Genomic DNA, 24,090 nt, shown 5'->3' with positions numbered 1-24,090 from the left:
GCCAAACTGTCTAATATGCACTATTACCTTTGAAGGTATGAGGAATGCATGGTTTTTAGGTATCTTAACAACACATACACAGTATGCCTAGCTTACTGCATACAAATAACCACTCAGAAAATGTTAAGGCATAGATTCTCTAAGGTGTAAAGCCTATTCTGTCTGTATAGCATTTTAAAATGATGATGTTGGGCTAGAGAGATGGCTTAGTGATTGAGGTCCTTGCCTGGAAAGTCTAAGGACCCAGGTTCAATTCCCCAGTAGCCACATAACCCAGATGCACATGGTGGCACGTGTGTCTGCAGTTTGTTTGCAGGGCTGGAGGCCCTGGTGTGCCCTTACTTCACCCTCCCCCCAAATAAACAGAAAAAAAAGATAATCTTTCTAGACTCCTTCAGTCATAAAAAATCCATTCCCTTCAGAGGTAATATGTGCCACTGATACACTGTCTGACTGTTAAGAGAAGGAAGCTAGGAGCTGGGGATATAGTTCAGATGCTTACATAGCATGCACAGAACCCCAAATTCTATTCCCAGCACTGTATAAATGCATTGCATTGTGTGGTGTATCACCACACCTATAGTCCCAGCACGTGGGAAATAGAAACAGGGTATCCGACCTCAACTCTAAAATGTCCCAACCATCTTGCTGCTATACACGTCAATTGAGAATATTTTATTATAAAATACATACATATATATTGTGATTTTTAAATCTGATTGTGTGTTGAAGTATTGGAAGCATAACAACTTGAGACCGCACCTTTCTAACTTTTTAGTGTGGTTACTAAGTTTTTTTTTCACAGGGCTCTGTAGTTTACATTTATATTTCTGCTGGACAGTACTAGTCTAGGTAATTTCTACTGGCTTTCTAGTATCTCTTTATCACAGCTCCTCCCTACATACCCTCTGCTTAAATGTCAGCCTTCAAGCTGGGGGTGGTGGCGCACACCTTTAATTCCAGCACTTCGGAGGCAGAGGTAGGAGGATCATTGTGAGTTCAAGGCCACCCTGAGACTCCATAGTGAATTCCAGGTCAGCCTGGGTTACAGTGAGACCCTACCTCGAAAAAAAGTCAGCCTTCAATAAACACCTGCTTCTGTGTAGATATGGTAGAACAGCAACTAAGGCCTCTATCATTCTGTAGAATGACTTAGCAATGTGTCACAGAATGGTTTTGGCCCTTTGGGCAGTGACTATACTATGTGATTCTGACTGAGCTCACAGTCAGTTATGGAACCTATGTTTTCCTTACAGAAACTTAGTGCCATCTTGTACATCTCTGTCAGTGTAGGTGGGTATTTGTGTCTGAGTGGTGACACTGCAAAAACTTCTCTTAGCTCTATTGAAGTGTTCTATCAGAATTGGCACTGGCATCGTTTTTCATATTTTTGACTGCTTCTTCCAAACTCATCATTTTTTTATAGTAAGTGTATCTTTTCTCCTTTTATCTAGTAGGTGTTTTCAAGAAATGTTATCTTAGACTAAGGTATAAGATACAACCTTTCAGCTTGCCAGTAAAAAAGTATTCTTTTAGCTGGGTGTGGTGGCACACGCCTTTAATCCCAGCACTCAAGAAGCAGAAATAGGAGGATTACTGTGAGTTTGAGGCTACTCTGAGACTACATAGTGAATTCCAGGTCATCCTGGGCTAGAGTGAGGCCCTACCTCTGGGGGAAAAAAAAAGTATTATCTTGATTGAACAGTTCTTATTTTTATGTATTTATTTGAAAGAGAGAGATAAAAAATGAACATGGGCATGCCAGGGCTTCTAGCTACTGCAAACAAACTCCTGGCACATGTGCCATCTTGTGTATCTGGCTTACATAGGTCCTGGGGAATCAAACCTGGGTTCTTTGGCTTTGCAGGCATATGTCTTAACTGCTAAGCCATCTCTCTCCAGCCCTGTACTATTCTTACGTATAATTGACCTTTCAGCCCATTAAGAATCCATTTTTACTTTGCTAAGATGTCTAGCGAGGACACAGCTATACTATTCCCCTTATGTTTTTCTTAATATTAATTATCAGCACCCCCTTAGAATGAGGTAACTATATAAAGCATACTCTGGGAGCTAGGGAGTAGCCCAGTTGGTCAGTGCTTGCCACACACATTGTAACAAGACCTGAGTTTGGATCCCTAGTTCCCATAGAAAAGCCAATTGTGGTGGCCCATACCTGTGATCCCAGTGTTAGGGAAACAGAGACTAAAGAATATCTGGGGCTTTCTGGTAGCTTGCATAGCCAAATTGGTAAGGTCTTGAATTAGTGGGAGATCCTGTTTTAATTATTATTTATTTATTTGAGAGGGAGAGGGAGAGAGAGAATGGGCACACCAGGGCCTCCAGCCACTGCAAACAAACTCCAGACTCATGTTCTAACTTGTGCATCTGGTTTACATGGGTCCTGGGGAATCTAACCTGGGTCCTTTAGCTTTGCAGGCAAACGTCTTAACCACTAAACCATCCCTCCAGCCCAAGTCCCTGTCTTAAAAGATAAGGTGGAGGGAGGGCAAAATAAATGGCTTAGCGGTTAAAGCACTTGCGTGCAAAGCCTAAGGACCCAAGCTCAGTTCTCCACTACCCATGTAAGCTGGATGCACAAGGTGGCATATGTATCTGGCATTCCTTTGTGGTGGCTAGAGGCCCTGGCGAGCCCATTCTCTCTCACATAAAATAAATAAATAGTCGGGCATGTTGGCGCATGCCTTTAATTCCAGCACTCAGGAAGCAGAGGTAGGAAGATCACCAAGAGCTCGAGGCCACCCTGAGACTACATAGTGAATTCCAGGTCAGCCTGGACTATAATGAGACCCTACCTCAGAATAAATAAATAAATAAATAAATAAATAAATAAATAAATAATAATAATAACAAGGTGGAGAGCAATTGAAGAGACCCAAGAAGATGCATTTGGCCTCAATATGCACACATACTCATTTCACTCTGTTCGTTACTTTCTTGTTGCTGAGACAAAATGTCTGATCAGAAGCAACTTGAAGAAGGGTTTACTTTGGCTCATAGTTTAAGGTTACAGCACATCATGTTGGGGAAAGCTTGGTAGAAGGAGCCAGAGGCATCTGATGACATTCATTCCACAGTGAAGAAGCTGAAAGCTATGAATGCAGGTCTCAGCCAGCTCTCTCCTTCTCCATTTATGTAGTCCAAGACCCTGGCCCACAGTTAAGGTGGTTCTTCCCATCTCAATTAACTGAACCAAGATACTTCCTTACAGGAATGCCCAGAGGCTAACATAATGTAGGTAATCCCTTACAGGTGCTTCTAGCTCCTGCCACCCACAGCAGTAGGACCCACACACATGTACATGTGGCAAAAGGAAAAAAATCATAGTCTGTGCTAGCAGCTTCTTTGTGGATATTAGCTGTCTATATTATTGCAGAATAGGTTTTCTCATTATTATGTCCAGAAAATGGGAACAATTGCTTTGCAAAGTGACTATCAAGGTAGTTGATAAGTCACTTATCATGTTAGCTTTAAGTGTGATAATCTAACCTTTGTGTATGTTTAACAGTGTTGTTATACTTCAAAAATACTTTGACCTTCCATTTTAAGTTCAAGTTAATTTGTTTTGTTTATAGCTTAATATTTTTATTTTAATTATAACAGGTTATTCTCTTTTATCCTCTTGCCCCAGCTCCTGTTACCCTGAAGGCCCTCCTCAGTAGGGTTATGGTATTTACTGTAGGGTCAGGAAGGGCTCAGTCAGTCCCTGTGGGGTAGCAGGGGACCATTTCCCTGAGGCTCTTACAATCTTTCTGCCCCCTTTACCACAGTGTTCCCTGAGCCATTATAGGGCTGTTGGCAGTCTGAATTAGTGATGAGTTCTGTGTAGACTCTGGATTTAGGTTTGATTGATCACCATGTCTGTCACCATCAACCTAGGGCTGGTTGTTAGGGTAGCAGTGTTCATGTCATCACTTCCTCTGCAATTTCTCCTGGGCCCTGGCAGATGTGGTAGAGGTGGCACATCTCATGGTGGGCAGTTGGCTAACTTCTTATCAACGGATCTTGATTTTGTTTTCTCTGCCATCTGTAAAATAGAGCAGATTCTTCAAACAAGAGAGTAGATTGAGTTAAAGGGAGCAATGCAAATTTGAGGTGTGTGTGTGAGCAGTGAGGGCTTCTCTTTAGAGTTGGAGTTTTCTGACCATGGGATTCTGACTTGGTTTCCAATACCAGATACATGTTCTCTCCCACTGAAACCGCCTTAGGTCCAATCAGAAAAGTTACTTGTAGAGGCATATCACTATCGAACAGTGTGTATTTCTTGACTGGCTACTTGATTCATAGTCTAGAGGGCCCTGTTGCAGTCAGGTTTGCATTGCTGGCAGAAATCACCCAACCAAGAGCAGCTTGTGGGAAAAGGGGTTTATTTTGGCATATAGGCTCAAGGGGGAGCTCCATTATGGCAGGGAAAATGATGGCATGAGCAGAGCATGGACATCACCTCTTGGCCAACATCTGGTGAACAATAGGGACAGAAGAGTGTGCCAAACACTGACCTGGGGAACCTGGCTATAACACCCATAAGCCCACCCCCAAAATACACTCCTCCAGGAAGCTTTAATTTCCAGTTGTCATCAGCTAGGTAATCTAGTGTTCAGAACACCTAAGTTTATGGGGGTCACCTGAATCAAACCACCACAGGCGCTCTGCTGTTGGTGACCATTGCCCTCCAGTGGCTCCCGTGGGACTTTGTAGCGCTTTGAGGACTAGTCAGGAGGGAGCTAGTTCCCCTTTTGGATTGCATCTTGGTATTCTGATTTCCTGTGACCACAGCCTACAGTCTCTTCAGCAGCAGGGTCTTCTTACCTTTTAGCACTGGCAGGTAATTAAGGGTTTTGGCAGTGGCCTGTCCTCTCTCCCCCTTTATTTGTGGTTATATCTTGTAGAATGCTAGCCAGAATGAGGGTTTCTGTGGAGCTGATTCACATTGTCTTAACTTTTCTTTTTTCTTTTCTTTTCTTTTTTTTTCCCGAGATAGGGTCTCATTCCAGCCCAGGGTGACCTGGAATTCACTATGGAGTCTCAGGGTGGCCTCAAACCTATGATAATCCTCCTACCTCTGCCTCCTGAGTGCTGGGATTAAAGGCGTGCGCCACCATGCCCAGCTCTGTCTTAATTTTTGTATGATTCCCTCCCCATGTTCCCTATTCCCCTGCCCCTCTAAGCCCCCCACACCTCTGTCCCTCCCTAACCTGTCAGATAACTCCTCCTCTCCTCTGTCCTGTTTCTTCTCTCTCCTGGTCTCATTCTAGTTTTATGCCCATATTCCTGTTGCTTACCACCAGTGGTAGAAGTGTGTGTGTGTGTGTGTGTGTTTTCTTTGAGGGGGGTTCAAGGTAGAGTCTCACTTTTGTTCAGGCTGACCTGGAATTCACTATGTAGTCTCAAGGTGACTTCAAACTCACAGCAGTCCTCCTACCTCTGTCTCCTAAGTGCTGGGATTAAAGGCATACACCACCACACGTGGCATTTTTTTTTTAAGTTTATTTATTTATTTCAAAGCAGAGAGAGAGAGAGAGAGAGAAAGAATGTACATGTCAGGGCCTCCAGCATGCACCAGCTTGTGCATCTGAGTTTATGTGCCTATTGGGAAACTGAACGTGGGTTCTTAGGTTTTGCAGATAAGTGCTTGAACTGCTAAGCCATCTCTCCAGCCCTAGTGTTTTTAAAGGTTTTAATAAATTTATTTGCCCATGTGTGTGCCAAGGCTTCTTGCCACTGTAAACAGATGCCCACCCAGCTTTATATGGTTTCTGGGGAATTGAACCCAAACAGGCAGACTATACAGGCAAGGGCCTTAAGCCAGTGAGCCATCTCCTTGGCCCCCTGTTTTAATTTTAACTTTGATTACATAGTTTCTGTTCTTGGGTTTAGATTTAGATGACCTCATCTCACTTCTGCTTCCTGATAGTTTGGATACCCAGACCCATGTGTCATGTGGTCTGATTTCTTTGATTGTTAGGAAATGTCCTTTTTGTTACTGAGACATGTGTTTTATATTAGTATGAATTTTCTACAATAGAATGTATCTTATTCACTACCTTGTGAATTAAGAATTGGAAAGTGAGGCTGGAGAGAAGGCTTAGTGGTTAAGGCGTCTACCTGCAAAGCCAAAGGACCCACGTTGGACTCACCAGGACCCACGTAAGGCAGACTAACAAGGGGTTGCACACATCTGGAGTTCATTTGCAGTGGCTGGAGGCCCTGGCGTGCCTGTTCTCCCTCCCTCTCTCTCTCTCTCAAATAAATAAATAAAAATAAAATTTAAAAAATTGGAAAATGAATGTATCTGGTCTGCTTTTGAGCTCTATTATCATTACCTGCTTCCCCATCTGGAATTTCATAGGGTATGGCTTTAGTAGTTTTAAATGTGCATGTGTTTTAACTACAAAAAGAATGATCTGCATATTCTGTGGTGTACTGATAATAATGTCTTATAAAGTGGCTTTGAAGAAAGCTATGTAAGGAGCATTGGAATTAGATGTGGATTTTATATGACTAATTGTGTATTTTTTTCAATGCTTCTATATGCCACTGTAGGCTGAGGTTCTGGCAGATAGTATAAATGAAATGAATCTTCTGTTTTCTAGAACTGTAGGATCTTTGTATTAAAGAAGTCAGGTGTCCTAGGAATTCTGATCATGGATTTCAGAAGAATTCTCAATGTATTGAGATTGGTCTCACATTTTCAAGGTGCTGTAAATTCATATGTGTAGGGTTGCAGGAGACAAAAGTGGTTTCACATTTTTCTTACCCCCAGACAGGTTCTCTCTCTCTTTTTTCTTTTTTGTAGGGGCTGACCATAACCACCTTATCTAGTTGATGCATGATAAAGGGAAGGCAATTGGATAAACACTATTCCACAAGTCTCAACATTCTTTTTTGAGGCAGGGTCTCACTTCACCCAGGCTGTCCTCGGACTTAAGGCAGTCCTTCTGCCTCAGCCTCTCAAGTGCTGGGATTAAGGCCTGAGCCACAATTCCTGGTTTAACATTCTTCTTTTTTCTTGGAGACTAGTAAAAAACGAGGAAGCAGTTGTCCAACCTTGGCTCTAATCCGGAAGAGTGAAGTCTCTTCCAATTTTTTTTCCCATTGGAAAGTAGGACTAATAATGGCTAATGGTTAGAGTGGCACCTTTTCTAGGTTTACTGATGGATTAGGTAATAATTTTGTTTGATTAAGTAGAAACTTTGTATGGACACATGTGTTGGTACCATTCCCCTCCTCCCTATCCTCAATGGGATTGCTGATATTTACCATGGGATTGTGAGACCAGCAATCAGTCATTGGAGTCTGGGGGGCGATGCCTCTATATATTCCCACCTTGTGGCTCTAATAATCTTTCTACCCCCTCTTCCACAAAATTCCTTGAGCCTTGGCATATGTATTTTAAGTCTACTTCAGTGTTGAGCTTTCAGCAACTTCTGGAGTCCTGCTTTGGTGCATTTCCTCATTGTCACCATCATCCTAGCACAGGTTGTCAGGTTCGCTTAATAACAAAATATTTTCCAAATATGGTCATGTAATATGCTCTAAATGAGATTACAAGATTACCTGAATGGTAAAGTACAAATGAAAGCCTTTTAAAAAATAATAAATATAAAGCCGGGTGTGGTGGCGCACGCCTTTAATCCCAGCACTCGGGAGGTAGAGGTAGGAAAATTGCCGTGAGCTCGAGGCCACCCTGAGACTCCATAGTGAATTCCAGGTCAGCCTGGGCTAGAGTGAAACCCTACCTTGAAAAACCAAAAAATATGTGTGTGTGTGTGTGTGTGTGTGTGTGTGTAGAGAGAGGGGGGAGGGTGAGAGAAAGAGACTGGAAAGATGGCTTAGCTGTTAAGCACTTGCCTGTGAAGCCTAAGAACCCTGGTTCGAGGCTCAATTCCCCAGAACCCACATAAGCCAGATGCACGAGGTGGCACATGCATCTGTAGTTGCAGTGGCTGGAGGCCCTGATTTGCCCATTCTCTCTCTCTCTCTTTCTTCCCCTTTCTCTGTCACTGTCAGATAAATAAAATAAATCTTAGAAAATAATAAATACTACCTTGAGTATTTAATAAATTCAAGGCCAACATGGAAGGGACTCCAGTTGGTTATGAAAACTTTTTATGTTTGTGTAAATTCCTTTATTCTAAGTCCTGTTTTCTATCAGTTACTAGTAATGCTTATATTTGTATCCTGCCTCTTACTAAAATTTGATTGTCGTGACTTTTTTTTGAATAAAGCATAAATAATAAAATAAGGCATATGAAAAATGAGGACCAAGAAAAAAAAGTAGACAACTGTGAACTTACTTACCATGTTGGAGTTTGGATTACACACAGGACCATGTCATTATTGTGGTTAGGATGAAGAAAACATTACCTTTTTCTATAAAGGAGATAAACCTATATTAATAAATGCAGAAAGAATTCTTATATAGAACCTTTATTTGACATGGTTTGATTCCTCAGTACCCATGTAAGCCAGATGCACAAGGTGGCACATGCACTCAGAGGTTGCTTGCAGTAAGTAGCTAGAGGCCCTGGCACGCCCATTTTTTCTTTCTGTCTTTCTCTCTGTCTCTCAAATAAATATTTTAACTATTTAAAAAGGAGGAGCTAGGGGGCTGAAGAGATGGCTTAGCAGTTAAGGCACTTGCCTGCAAAGCCAAAGGACCCATGTTCAATTCCCCAGTACCCACATAAGCCAGATGCACAAGCTGGTACATACATCTGGAGTTCGTTTGCAATGCTGGATGTCCTGGCCTAGCAAGCTCATTTACTCTCTCCCCCTCTCTCTGCCTCTTCCTGTCTTTCTCTCAAATAAATAACTAAACAAATAATAAAACATATTAAAAGAGAGGAGCTCAGTGGTTAAGGACAATTGCTTGCAAAGTCTGACAGCCCTGGTTCAATTCCCCAGTGCTCACATAAAGCCAGAGGCACAAGGTGGATGGAACATGCATCTGGATTTAGTTTGTAGTGGCAGGAGACCCTGTTGTGTCCATACTCACTTTCTGTCTTGTCCCTGTTCTGTCTGTCTCAAGTAAATAAACAGAAAAAATTTCTCTATGATTTTTCAAATTTTTTTTTTTTTATTTTGAGGTAGGGGCTCACTCTAGCCTGACCTGGAATTCACTGTGTAGTCTCAGGGTGGCCTTGAACTCACAGCAATCCTACCTCTGCCTTCCAAGTGCTGGAATTAAAGGGGTGAGCCACCACTCCTAGCAAATAAAAATACATATTTTTAAAAAGAAACTTGAGCTGGTGAGATGGCTTAATGGTTAAGGCATATGCCTGCAAAGCCAAAGGACCCAAGGTTTGATTCCACAGAACCCATGTAAGCCAGATGCACAAGGTGGCACATGCATCTAGAGTGAGTAGTGGCTAGAGGCTCTGGTATGTCCATTCTCAATATGATAAATAAATAAAAATAAAATTTTAAAAAGAAATCCATTGGGACATACACAAAAGGTGGGGAGAACAGAGTGGTTAGAAAGAGGGAGGAAGCAGCAGGGATTAACAGGATCAATAATGGGGGCTAAATGTGATATATACATGTATGTAGGAAAATGTTATAATGAAACCCATTGTTATGTATAGTTAACATATGCTAATTAACTTTTTTCAAAAAATATCTGCCAGCTAGGTATGGGACACCCTTTAAAAAAAGAAATCAAGGGCTGGAGAGATAGCTTAGCAGTTAAGCGCTTGCCTCTGAAGCCCAAGGACCCCGGTTCGAGGCTCGGTTCCCCAGGTCCCACGTTAGCCAGATGCACAAGGGGGCACACGCGTCAGGAGTTCGTTTGCAGAGGCTGGAAGCCCTGGCACGCCCATTCTCTCTCTCTCCCTCTATCTGTCTTTCTCTCTGTGTCTGTTTCTCTCAAATAAATAAATAATTTTAAAAAAAAACAGAAATCAAAATCAGGTGTGGTGGCACATGCCTTTAATCTCAGCACTGAGGAGGTCTACGTAGGAGGATCGCAATGATTTCCAGGCCAGCTTGAGACAATAAAGTGAATTCCAGGTCAGCCTGTGCTACAGGGCTAGAAGAGACCCTACCTCAAAAAAAAAGAAAACAAAAAATTCAAATCATGGTATCACTGTTTTCTGTCCCACACCTCTTCTAGCAGGTATAAGTAATTATGAGAATTTTTCAAATAATTTCTTGTGGAATAAAGATAGAGCCAAAATATCTGGTGGTTTTGTTTTTTTTTTTAAGTGTCCTATTTGTTTATCTGATGTAGCTTGGCTTTATAGTCTTTTACATCAACAGCTTAGATTGGTACCTGGCTCCTTTTTTTCTTTTGTTTTCTTTTTTTGAAGTGGGTCTCACTCTAGTCCAGGGTGGCCTCAAACTCATGGTGATCCTCCTACCTCTGCTTGGGATTAAAGGCATGTGCCACCATGCCCAGCTCTGGGTACTTCTTTTTTTTTTTTTTTCTCTCTCGCTCAATTTTGATTAACATTTTCCATGATTATAAAAAATATCCCATGGTAATACCCTCCCCCCACACTTTCCCCTTTGAAATTCCATTCTCCATCATATCCCCTCCCCATCTCAATCATTGTACTTACATATGTATAATACCATCCTATTAAGTACCCTCTTCCCTTCCTTTCTCTTCCCTTTATATCTCCTTTTGAACTTACTGGCCTCTGCTACTGAGTTTTTTCCTTCTCATGCAGAAGCCCAATCATCTGTAGCTAGGATCCACATATGAGGGAGAACATGTGGTACTTGGCTTTCTGGGCCTGGGTTACCTCAATTACTATAATCCTTTCCAGATCCATCCATTTCTCTGAAAATTTCATAACTTCATTTTTCTTTATCGCTGAGTAGAACTCCATTGTATAAATGTGCCACATCTTCATTATCCACTCATCAGTTGAGGGACATCTAGGCTGGTTCCATTTCCCAGCTATTGTAAATTGGGCAGCAGTAAACATGGTTGAGCACGTACTTCTAAGGAAATGAGATGAGTCCTTAGGATATATGCCTAGGAGTGCTAAAGCTGGGTCATTGGGTAGATCAATCTTTAGCTGTTTTAGGAACCTCCATACTGATTTTCACAATGGCTGGACCAGATTGCGTTCCCACCAACAGTGTACAATAGAAGGGTTCCTCTTTTTCCACATCCCCGCCAACATTTATGATCATTTGTTTTCATGATGGTGGCCAATCTGACAGGAGTGAGATGGAATCTCAATGTAGTTTTAATCTGCATTTCCCTGATGACTAGTGATGTAGAACATTTTTTTAGATGCTTATGTGCCATTCGTATTTCTTCCTTTGAGAACTTTCTGTTTAGTTCTATAGCCCATTTTTTGATTGGCATGTTTGATTCCTTATTAGTTAACTTTTTAAGTTCTTTGTATATCCTAGATAATAATCCTCTATCAGATATAGATATATAGTTGGTGAAGATTTTTTCCCATTCTGTAGGTTGCCTCTCTGCTTTATTCAGTGTCCTTTCCAGTGCAAAATCTTTGTAATTTCATGAGGTCCCAGTGATTAATCTGTGGTTTTATTGCCTGAGCAATTGGGGTTGTATTCAGAAAGTCTTTGCCAAGACCAATATGTTGAAGTGTTTCCCCTACTTTTTCCTTTAGCAGTTTTAGAGTTTCTGGTCTGATGTTAAGGTCTTTAATCCATTTGGACTTAATACTTCTGCATGGAGAAAGAGAAGAATCTATTTTCATCCTTCTACAGATACATACCCAGTTTTCCCAACACCATTTGCTGAAGAGACTGTCTTTTCTCCAATGAGTATTTTTGGCATTTTTATCAAATATCAGGTGGATATAGCTTACATCTGGGTCCTCTATTCTGTTCCATTGATCTACATGTCTGCTTTTGTGCCAGTACCACACTGTTTTTGTTACTGTGTCTCTGTAGTGTAGTTAAAATCAGGTATGCAGCCAACATATTACTAAATGGGGAAAAACTGGAAGCTGTTCCACTAAAATCAGGAACAAGACAAGGGTGTCCACTGTCCCCACTTCTATTTAATATAGTTTTGGAAGTCTTAGCCATAGCAATAAGGCAAGAGACACACATAAAAGGGATACAAATTGGAAAGGAAGAAATCAAGTTATCATTATTTGCAGATGACATGATTCTATACATAAAGGACCCTAAAGACTCTACTAGCAAGCTGTTAGAGCTGATCAAAACCTACAGCAATGTAGCAGGATACAAAATAAATACACAGAAATCAGTAGCCTTCATATATGCTAAAAACAAACACACAGAGGATGAAATCAGAGAATTACTCCCATTCACAATTGCATCAAAAAAAAATAAAATACCTTGGAATAAACCTAACCAAGGAAGTAAAGAATCTATACAATGAGAACTTTAAAACACTCAAGCGAGAAATTGCAGAAGACACTAGAAAGTGGAGAAACATCCCTTGTTCCTGGATTGGAAGAATCAATATCGTGAAAATGGCAATATTACCTAAAGCAATCTACACATTTAATGCAATCCCTATCAAAATTCCAAAGGCTTTCTTCATGGAAATAGAAAAAACAATCCAAAAATTCATTTGGAATCACAAAAAACCTCGAATATCTAAAATAATACTGAGCAACAAAAAAGAGGCTGGTGGTATCACCATACCTGATTTTAACCTATACTACAGAGCCATAGTAACAAAAACAGCATGGTACTGGCACAAAAACAGACATGTAGATCAGTGGAACAGAATAGAGGACCCAGATGTAAGCCCAAGTAGCTATAGCCACCTGATAATCGATAAAAATGCCCAAAATACTCATTGGAGAAGAGATAGCCTCTTTAGCAAATGGTGTTTTGAAAACTGGATAAATATCTGCAGAAGGATGAAAATAGATTCTTCTCTCTCGCCATGCACAAGAATTAAGTCCAAATGGATTAAAGACCTTAACATCAGACCGGAAACTTTGAAACTGCTAGAGGAAAAAGTAGGGGAAACCCTTCAACATATTGGTCTTGGCAAAGACTTTCTGAATACAACCCCAATTGCTCAGGCAATAAAACCACAGATTAACCACTGGGACCTCATGAAATTACAAAGATTTTGCACCACAAAGGACACAGTGAAAAAAGCAATGAGGCAACCTACAGAATGGGAAAAAATCTTCGCCAGCTATATATCTGATAGAGGATTAATATCTAGGATATACAAAGAACTCAAAAAGTTAAATGATAAGGAATCAAACAAGCCAATCAAAAAATGGGCTATGGAGCTAAATAGAGAGTTCTCAAAGGAAGAAATACGAATGGCATATAAGCATCTAAAAAAATGTTCTACGTCACTAGTCATCAGGGAAATGCAGATTAAAACTACATTGAGATTCCATCTCACTCTTGTCAGATTGGCCACCATCATGAAAACAAATGATCATAAATGTTGGCGGGGATGTGGAAAAAAAGGAACCCTTCTGCACTGCTGGTGGGAATGCAATCTGGTCCAGCCATTGTGGAAAACAGTGTTGGAGGTTCCTAAAACAGCTAGAGATTGATCTACCATATGACCCAGCTATAGCACTCCTAGGCATATATCCAAAGGACTCATCTCATTTCCTTAGAAGTACATGCTCAACCATGTTTATTGCTGCTCAATTTATAATAGCTGGGAAATGGAACCAGCCTAGATGTCCCTCAACACATGAGTGGATAATGAAGATGTGGTTCATTTATACAATGGAGTTCTACTCAGCGGTAAAGAAAAATGAAGTTATGAAATTTGCAGAAAAATGGATGGACCTGGAAAGTATTATACTAAGTCAGGTAACCCAGGCCCAGAAAGCCAAGCGCCACATGTTCTCTCTCATATGTGGATCCTAGCTACAGATGACTGGGCTTCTGCGTGAGAATGAAAATACTTAGTAGCAGAGGCCAGTAAGTTGAAAAGGAGACATAAAGGGTGGAGAAAGGAAGGGAGGAGGATACTTAATAGGTTGTTATTGTATATATGTAATTACAATGATTGTAATGGGGAGGTAATATGATGGAGAATGGAATTTCAAATGGGAAAGTGTGGGGGTGGGGAGGGAGGGAATTACCATGGGATATATTTTATAATCATGGAAAATGTTAATAAAAATTAAAAAAAATAATAAAATAAAATAGAAACAAAAAAAAATCAGGTATGGTGATACCACCAGCCTTATTTTTGTTGCTCAGTATTATTTTAGATATTCGAGGTTTTTTGTGATTCCAAATGAATTTTTGCATTGTTTTTTTTCTATTTCCACGAAGAATGCCCTTTTAATTTTGATGGGGATTACATTAAATGTGTAGATTGCTTTTGGTAAGATTGCCATTTTCACAATATAGATTCTTCCAATCCAGGAACAAGGGATGTTTCTCCACTTTCTAGTGTCTTCTGCAATTTCTCACTTGAGTGTTTTAAAGTTCTCATTGTAGAGATTCTTTACTTCTTTGGTTAGGTTTATTCCAAGGTACTTTATTTTTTTGGATGCAATTGTGAATGGGAGCGATTCTCTGATTTCATCCTCTTTGTGTTTGTTGTTAGCATATATGAAGGCTACTGATTTCTGTGTATTTATTTTGTATCGTGCTATGTGGCTGTAGGTTTTGATCAGCTCTAACAGCTTGCTAGTAGAGTCTTTAGGGTCCTTTATATATAGAATCATGTCATCTGCAAATAATGATAACTTGACCTCTTTCTTTCCAATTTGTATCCCTTTTATGTGTGTTGCTAGCCTTATTGCTATGGCTAAGACTTCCAGAACTATATTAAATAACAGTGGGGACAGTGGACACCCTTGTCTTGTTCCTGATTTTAGTTGAAAAGCTTCCAGTTTTTCCCCATTTAGTAATATTGTAGGCTTGTCATAAATAGCCTTTATTATATTGAGATATGTTCCTTCTATTCCCAGTCTCTGTAGGACTTTCATGATGAAGGGATGTTGGATTTAGTCAAACGCTTTCTCTGAGTCAAAGAGATGATCATGTGATTTTTTTTGTCCTTCAATCCATTTATATGATGTATTACATTTATAGATTTTCGTATGTTGAACCATCCCTGCATCTCTGGGATAAAGCCTACTTGGTCAGGGTGAATGATCTTTCTGATATATTCTTGTATTCTGTTGGCCAATATTTTGTTGAGAATTTTTGCATCTATGTTCATGAGGGAGATTGGTCTGTAATTTTTTTGTTGTTGTTGTTCTATCTTTGCCTGGTTTTGGTATCAGGATGATGCTGGCTTCATAAAAGGAGTTTGGTAGAATTCCTTCTTTTTCTGTTTCCTGGAAAAGCTTAAGAAGCAATGGTGTTAGCTCTTCCTTGAAGGTCTGGTAAAATTCAGCAGTGAATCCATGTGGGCCTGGGCTTTTTTTAGTTGGGAGATTTTTGATAACTGTTCGGATCTCCATGCTTGTTATAGGTCTATTTAAGTGATTAATCTCATCTTGATTTAATTTAGATAGGTCATATAAATCAAGGAACTCATCCATTTCTTTCAGATTTTCATACCTTATGGAGTATATGCTTTTATAGTATGATTTTTTGAATTTCTCTGACATCTGTTGTGATGTTACCTTTTTCATCTCTAATTTTATTATTTTGTGTCTCTTCTTTCTTTCTTTTGGTCAGATTTGCTAAAGGTTTATCAATCTTATTTATCCTTTCAAAGAACCAACTCTTTGTTTCATTAATTCTTTGGATTGTTTTGTTTCTATTTCATTAATTTCTGCCCTAATCTTTATTACATCTTCCCATATACTGATTTTTGGTTTGCCTTGTTCTTCTTTTTCCAAGGCTTTAAGGTGAAGCATTAGGTTGTTTACTTGTGACCTTTCTAATTTCTTAATATTGGCACTTAAAGCTATAAATTTATCTCTTAGAACTGCCTTCATTGTGTCCCAGAAATTTTGGTATGTTGGTTCTCATTATCATTTGACTCTCTGAATTTTTTGATTTCCTTCTTTATTTCTTAATTGACCCATTCATCATTTAGTAATATATTGTTTAGTTTCCATGATTTTGTGTATGATCTATAGCTTTTCTTGCTATTGATTTGTAGTTTGATTCCATTGTGGTCAGATAGAATGCAAGGAATTATTTCAATTTTCCTGTGTTTGTTAAGATTTGCTCTGTGTCCTAACATATGGTCTATTTTAGAGAATGTTCCGGGCTGGAGAGATGGCTTAGCGGTTAAGCGCTTGCCTGTGAAGCCTAAGATCCCCGGTTCGAGGCTCGGTTCCCCAGGTCCCACTTTAGCCAGATGCACAAGGGGGCGCACGCGTCTGGAGTTCGTTTGCAGAGGCTAGAAGCCCTGGCGCGCCCATTCTCTCTCTCTCCCTCTATCTGTCTTTCTCTCTGTGTCTGTCGCTCTCAAATAAATAAATAAATAAATAAATAAAATTAGAGAATGTTCCATGTGCTGCTGAAAATAAAGTATATTCTGCAGCATTTGGATGAAATGCCCTGTATCTATCTGTTAGGTCCATTCCTTCTATGTCCTCATTTAGTCCAGATGCCTCTCTGTTTATTTTTTCTTGGGATGACCTGTCCACTGATGAAAGTGGGTTGTTGAAGTCCCCACTACCACTGTGTTTGGTGTTATCTGTGACCTTAGTTCCAATAGTGTGTGTTTGATGAATTTAGGTGCCCCCATGTTAGGTGCATATATGTTTAGGATTGTAATGTCCTGCTGTTGGAGTGTGCCCTTAATCAATATAAAGTGACCTTCCTTATCTTTCTTGAGTAACATTGGACTGAAGTCTACTTTGTCAGATATTAGGATAGCAACCCCTGCTTGCTTTCTAGGCCCATTTGCTTGAAACACCGTTTTCCAACCTTTCACCCTAAGATAATGTCCATCCTTTATAGAAAGGTGAGTTTCTTGGAGACAACAAATTGTAGGATCCTGCTTTTTAACCCAGGCCGCAAACCTATGTCTTTTGGTTGGGGCATTGAGGCCATTGATACTAAGTGATATTATTGAAAAGTGTGTATTTATGTTTGCCTTTTTTTTTTTTTTTTTTTTTTTGTGGTTCCGGTTCTGCCGTTGCTCTCTTGTGTTAATCAGTATTTGAGTATTGCTTGTTTTTTCCAGGTTCTTTATATGTGTGCTTTTCCCTTTCTTCAGCATGGAAGATTCTTTCAAGTATTTTCTGTAGAGCTGGTTTTGCCTTCAAATACTCCTTTATCTTACTTTTGTCATGGAATGTCCTTATTTCTCTGTCTATTTGAAAGGATAGGTTTTCAGGATAAAGTAACCTTGGTTGACAGTTGTTATCTTTCAGAATTTGGAATTCATCACTCCAAGCCCTTCTGGCTTTTAAAGTTTGTGTTGAGTAATTTGCTGTAATCCTGAAGGGCTTGCCTTTGTAGGTAACTTGATTTTTCTCTCTGACTGCTTTTGATATTTTTTCTTTGGATTGTGTGTTTGGTAGTTTGATTAAAATGTGGCGAGGAGAAGTTCTTTCCAGGTTTTGTCTGACTGGTGTTCTAAAAGCTTTCTGTATCTGCATTGGCACCTCTTTCCCAATTTGGGGTAAGTTTTCTTCTAGCATTTTGTTGAGGACGCCTACTATGCCTTTGGAGTGAGATTCTTCTCCTTCTAGTATGCCCTGAATTCTTATATTTGATCTTTTCATAGTGTCCCGAATATCTTGAAATTCCCATTCATACTTTTCTATTAGTTTGTCTTTCTCTTTGTTGGCCTGTATTAGATCTGCCACCTGGTCTTCTAGCTTAGATATTCTGTCCTTTCCTTCATCCATTCTACTGGTGAGATTTTCTATAGAGTTTTTTATTTCATTAACTGTGTGCTAGTAATTCTGACTGGTTTTTCTTTATATCTCTATTTCCTTATTTATGTCTTGTATTGCCTTCTTTATTTCATTAAATTGGTGTCCTGCATCTTCTTTGATTCCTTTGATTTGTTCTTTGACTTCTTTGAATATTTACAGTCATTCTTCTGAAATCTTCCTCAGGCATTTCCTCCAACTTGTTCTCACTGGATGTCATCTCTGATGCTTTAATACTTTTTGGTGGATTTATATTGTCTTGATTTTTGGTGTTTCTTGTGTTATAATGTATATATTTTTGCATCTTGGATTAAGTTAGTGTTTGGATTTTCTAATTTGCTGGGCATTCTTAGCTGTATTAATTGATCTGATGTTATAGATCTTCAGTGTAGGAGATTAAGATGCTAGGTATGGCTCTTAAGACTCTCAGAGTGTCTAGAAAAGTGTTCCTAGGGGTTGAGTTTTCCTGCTATGGGAGTATTCAAGTAGGCTGAGTAGAACAAAATACAGGTAGGTTCTAAAATTTAACTAAACACTGTACACATTCAATCAACAACAGCACCCAGTATTTATGCAAGAGTAGGTGTTATAACAACCAGATCCTCTGTCAACAAAGAGGTTAAGATTTCTGGTCTGTTGAGGGTTTCAAGTCAGCTTGTGACCAAGTGAGGCCCTTCCCTGGTGCAATCCCAGTTACCTTTTTGGTCTCAGTCAAGTAGGCTGGCTGGGTTGCTGGACCGCTCTTCTGTTTTCTGGAGCTGGGCACTGGCTTTTCCTGCGGGGCAAACCAAGCTTGGCAACTGTGGCCCTGCAGATGGGCATCCCTGCTGCTGGAACCTCTGCTGCTGCTACTGAAGCTGCTGCTGGGTCCACCACTGCCACTGCTGAAGCCGCTGCTGCCGCCGCTGTTGCTGGTCGCTGAAGACGCTGCTGTTGCTGTCCGAGCCAGAGCTGGGGCTTCCACTGCCACTTCTGCTGCTGGAGCTGGGGTACCGCTGACGGACCTACTTCGGCCTGCCTGTGTGGGGTCTGGATGCTCTGGGACTCTCCTACTTCTCTGCTGTCATTTCAATTTCTCATACACCTCACTTTTAGTAAAAGTGTGTAATTTGCTGAGTTTTCTTTGGCTTTTTCTCCCGTATGCTGCTTTGGCATGGTTCCTATGCCGCAATCTTAACGAGAAGTCAGCTCTGGGTACTTCTTAAACTAGCAAGGCAGATTTTCTTTGTCAGAGGTTTGCAAGTTTTCTGAACTCTTCTTTTCTACAGTCCATACTTCATGAGAGGTAGAAATCAGCAAGCAGTGCTCAGTGATTGCAAAGCTAGTGGTCAAATCATTTGTAGCAGCAATCAGAGACATAAAAATTGCTAATAGGGCTGTAGAAATGGCTTAGTGGATAAGCGCTTGCCTGTGAAGCCTAAGGACCCCAGTTCCAGGCTCCATTCCCCAGGACCCACGTTAGCCAGATGCACAAAGGGACGCATGCGTCTAGAGTTCGTTTGCAGTGGCTGGAAGCCCTGGTGCACCCATTCTCTCTCTCTCTCTCTCTCTCTCTCCCTCTCTCTCTCCCTCCCTCCCTCCCTCTTTCTCTCCCTCCCGTCTGTCGCTCTCAAATAAATAAATAAATAAATTTTTTTAAGTTGCTAATGCACAAGTAATTGTAGTAGTAGATAAAGTAATTTTCAGAACAAATCTAGAGAAACTGTTCCTTGCTCTAGAAAGTTTCTGCTCTTATCAGGTTTCCTGTGGAGGTGCTTAATGTATTTCTTTTAAATATTTTTATTTATGTGTTTAATTCACGGAGAAACAGGGAGGTGGGGAGAGAGAGAGAATGGGCACTCCAGGGCTTCCAGCCACTGCAGATGAACTCCAGAGGTGTGCCCCTCCTTGTGCATCTGGCTACCGTGGGTCCTGGGGAATCGAACCTGGGTCCTTTGGCTTTGCATGCAAAAGTCTTAACCACTAAGCCATCTCTCCAGACCTCAATGTGTTTCTTATTCAGACTTGTTTTCTTGGGGTTCCCTCCTCTTCTTCATACTCTAGATAGAATCCATGGTGTCACACGTTAGGCAAGCCCTTTCCTGTTGAGCTACGTCCCTATCCCTATTTTCCACATTTTTAAAATGTTGACATAGGCTGTCCTTGAACTCATGACCTTTCCTTCTGCCTCAGCCTACTCAGTTCTGGGATTATAAACCTGCATCATCAGATCCATTGATTTCAGACAAATTTAATTACCAATATGCACCATCACTTCTGGCTCAGACTTTAGAATCCAGACTCTTTGGTTTTCAAGGCAGGGTTTCACTCTAGCCCAGGCTGACGTGGAATTCATTATGTAGTCTCAGGGTGGCCTTGAACTCACAGCGATCCTCCTACATCTGCCTCCCAAGTGCTGGGATTAAAGGTGTGCACCACCACCAGACTCTTTCTTTAAGTCTTAAGTATTAACTCTTCCAAATTTCTAGAGTCCTAGTTTTCCTCTGAAAGAGGTATTTAGAAAGGCCTTCCCTTCACCACCTCCTTTCACTGTAGCCAGTCATGGCACTGGTATAAGAGGCTAGCCACCCAGAATAATGGTTGAGATGTTGCATTTGAACATTTGTCATTGTTAGAAGTGAGTAGCCTTGTCTGTCCCTGGAGGGTGTACTGAAGCTCATTCATCTGTGGAAGACAGTCAGTGACAGGCGCTGCGTCCTCCTCCCAGGCCTTCTGAAATAGAGCATTACTGCTTCAATGTACATCAGAAACATTTTAAAATAAAGAACAAGTCTTCCATGACCTTTTTTTTTTTTTTTTTTGTGATTTGTATCAGGAAATAGAACATAAATGACATAAGGAATTCAGTCATTTCAGCCTTACCACCAAATCAGCTTTCAACATTTTTGTAATACTTATTTTTGAGCCAGGCATGGTGGCACACACCTTTAATCCCAGCACTCAGAGGCAGAAGTAGGTGGATCACTGAGTTAAAGGCCAATCTGAGACTACATAGTGAATACCAGGACAGCCTGAGCTAGAGAGTGAGACCCTACCTTGAAAATCAAACGATCAACAACAAAAAAGGGGCAGACAAAGAGGGTGCACCAGGACCTCTAGCCACTGCAGACAAATTCCAGATGCTTGCACCATTTTGTGCATCTGGCTTTACATAGGTATTAGCAATTAAACCTGGGTCCTTAGACTCTACAGGCCAGTGCCTTAACCACTGATCCACCTCTCCAGCCTGCTTGATGTTATCTCTGTGCTTTTTTTAATTTGAAAAATTGATTTGTGTTGAAACAAAACTCATCTTGGCTTACAATAAAGCATTTGTGTGTACCTGTCAATTGAGAATTTAGAATTTTCATTTCCTTTCTTAAAGAACAGCTGCAAAATTTGTTATTTGTGAATAGCAACAGTTCCTCCCTTGGTTCCTCAGCTTTTCTTACACTTTTGCCTGTACCAAAGAGCCTCTTTCTGAAGTTACTGTTTAGGCAGGTTAAATCCTCTTCAAAGCTTGTGAGCTGCCGGCTCTGCTGCCAATCCACAATGTGATGTGTATTGTGAAGGCCGTGTTGTTTGGAAGGTACTGTCTAAAAATACATCCTCATAGCAGATAATCAGCCTGCAATAAGTAAAGCCATTTTTGTTTGTCATTTGTTCTGGGAAGGTAAAGGCTAAGAGGTAGTTATATGTCTGTCTTCCTTAGCAGTCAAAAGAGAAAAATACTCAAATATTATTATTTTTTTTTTTGTTCCCTCTTACAGGTTGCCAACTTGGCCTGTTCCATCTCAAACAATGAAGAAGGTGTCAAACTTGTCCGAATGTCTGCAAGCCAGCTAGAAGCCCTCTGTCCTCAGGTAAAGCATAGCCAGGAAGCTAACAGTATCATAAAATCAGATTTTAGTAGAATGGACATGAAATTTATTATGTTAGGGTTTTTTTTTTCCCTAACAATTTTAAATAGAAATCTTGGGACTAGATCACTGATTAAGAGTCCATACTTTGGAAAAGTTTTTTTCTTTTGGCTTCACATGCCACTGCCTCCTTACCTTTCATTAAAAATGCATAGTATCGGCTAGGCATGGTGGAGCACGTCTTTAATCCCAGCAGAGGTGGACAGATTGCCATGAGTTTGAGGTTATCCTGGGCTAGGGTGAGACTCTACTTCAAAGAAAAGAAAACAAACCAAAAAAGAATTGCATAGTGTCATCTTTTGCTGGAAACTGAGGGGTGTCACCTTCAAAGAGGAGAACTGGAAGCATATGCAGTATCTGGCAGTCTGCAGCTATAATCATTCCCACGGATCCTTAAAAGCTATCTACCTGAAATCTATCTGGATAACTGGCATTTGGGATTTTGATTGAGGAAACCACATTCAGGAGTTAGTCTCTTGAATATTGTCACACATCTATAGTCCTAGTACTTGAGAGACTAAGGCAGGAGCATCACAATTTAAGGACTGACTAGGCTACATAAACACCCCATCACATCATATACCTTTCAGGTGCTTGGCTGAAATGTCATAAAGAAGCCATGTAATACAGTTGTTATTAATTTATACAGTTACAAAAGTAAAAGCTCAAGAATTTGTCTCATTTATGACAGGTTGAAAGACAGGTGGTTAGTTGAGGTTAAGCCTGTGCGACTCAGTGATTTCTAAACAGCATAAGTGGTGTTTTGTCAGAAAACTTTTTACTTTTCCAGGTAGAGTGATTGAGGCATACTTGAGGGCTTACATTAACTTCTCTCTGCATGTCCTGCCACTTGGCAGTGGTTGTAGACAAAATGCTTAAGTAAGCAGAAGAACTGAAATGATAGAATAGAAGTCACAGGAATGAAGTTTCTATGTTACAGCTGCAACCATTCTTATAATACAAGCAGGGTGTGTCGACCAGGGATAAAGTGAAAACCTACCTTGAAAAACAATAGAGAAACAAACAACAGAGTAACACCTTTACTTCAGCTTTTTTGTGTAAATGTGCCCTGGTACTCAAGACCTCTATGTTTTAGAATGAGCATCATGGGCCAGATGTGAATTCCTATCATTTGATAAACATTTCTTCTGCTTTCATTGAGTCAGGAGACCTCCCAGTGATTGACTGCTGTGCAGATTAAACCTTGTGCAGCAGATTTATTCAACACCTCTACAAGTTCATGGACGACCATTTTGAGTAGATTTCTAAGACTATTTTTCCTTTGCTTGCCATTTATCTTACCAGTACTCTGTTAAAAGCCTTTAGTTCCCGTTTAACTTTGAGAGCTTGAAAGGGACAATACTTCCACATTTCTATAGTGACAGAACACTGATGAGACCTAACCAAGAGTATATAAGTGATCTTAAAGCCTTGGGGAAAAAAGTTACATGGAGGGTCTAGTAGTTCCTAATGAAATTACTGGTGTACGTTAATCATGTGTGACCAGACCCTAGTGTACAAGGTTGAGTTTGCCCTCAGAAAACCTCATTTCTCCCTTTGCTAGTTCATACATCTTAAGAAACTGGCTTTCAGAAGGAATGAACTTTAGACAGTGCCCAAACCACAATTGGTATTAGTTATATGTCCTGAATTAACAAATCTTTTCTCGACACAATTATTCTTCATATTACCTCTCAGTGATTCCAGCCCTTGTTCACGAATACATGCATGGCAGGTTCAGTAATAACAAGTACAAACTAGGCAACATGGGCGATTATTTTTCAGTGAGAAAGCTGTGATTCTACTCCAACTAGTTATTGTCAGATCCTCATTATTTTGAAAGATATGGCAGCAATGCACTTGTCCGTCAGGCTCATTGTTTTAAACAGTTGGTAACAAATTGAAACTTTTGAAAGAGGAATCAGTCAATTTCTTTGGTAAGCTGTATCTAGACTGTATGATTCATGCTGCAAAGATACTAACAGATTTGTTCCTAGGAATGAGGGGAAGGTTTGAAACAATCACTCATTTAGAATTTAGACTGGAAAGGTGGAGTATAGCAGCTATTCTAGTTGCTGGGACAAAACACCTGGCTTGAGGCAGTTTAGGGAAGGAAAGCTTTATTTCAGCTTAGTTTAAAGGGGTGGTTTCACCAAGGCAGGGAAAGGAACACTGAAGGGATGAAACAGCAAGTGTGAGTTAGCTTGCAATGGCAGGATTATAGAATCCCAAAGCCCACCCCTAATGACATACTTCCCCTAGCAGGGTTCCACTGGCTGAGGCCTATTGGGGCTATAAGGGGACATTTTACATATAAACTACCATAGAGAAGATGACTGGATTTAATGTTTGTTCCCTTGTTGTATCCAGCTTTGAGTCCAGTTGAATTAGGGTATAGCAGACAGATTCAGGTT

At 40.3% G+C, this 24,090-nt stretch overlaps 1 protein-coding gene across 1 annotated transcript in view; it reads left to right on the top strand.

Annotated features, from left to right (window-relative positions):
• Window positions 1-24,090, top strand: part of Ctnna1 (catenin alpha 1) — a 191,732-nt gene that overhangs the window by 146,429 nt on the left and 21,213 nt on the right. Inside the window, exon 10 of the mRNA XM_045132282.1 lies at window positions 21,527-21,619. Within this exon, the coding sequence (XP_044988217.1) occupies window positions 21,527-21,619 (93 nt within the window). The remainder of the gene's footprint in view (window positions 1-21,526; window positions 21,620-24,090) is intronic.

Source organism: Jaculus jaculus, chromosome 13 (assembly GCF_020740685.1).
Source record: "Jaculus jaculus isolate mJacJac1 chromosome 13, mJacJac1.mat.Y.cur, whole genome shotgun sequence".
NCBI classification, from domain to species: Eukaryota; Metazoa; Chordata; class Mammalia; order Rodentia; family Dipodidae; genus Jaculus; species Jaculus jaculus.
The sequence above is the reverse complement of the archived record's forward strand: the minus strand, read 5'-3'. Positions and strand labels throughout refer to the sequence as shown.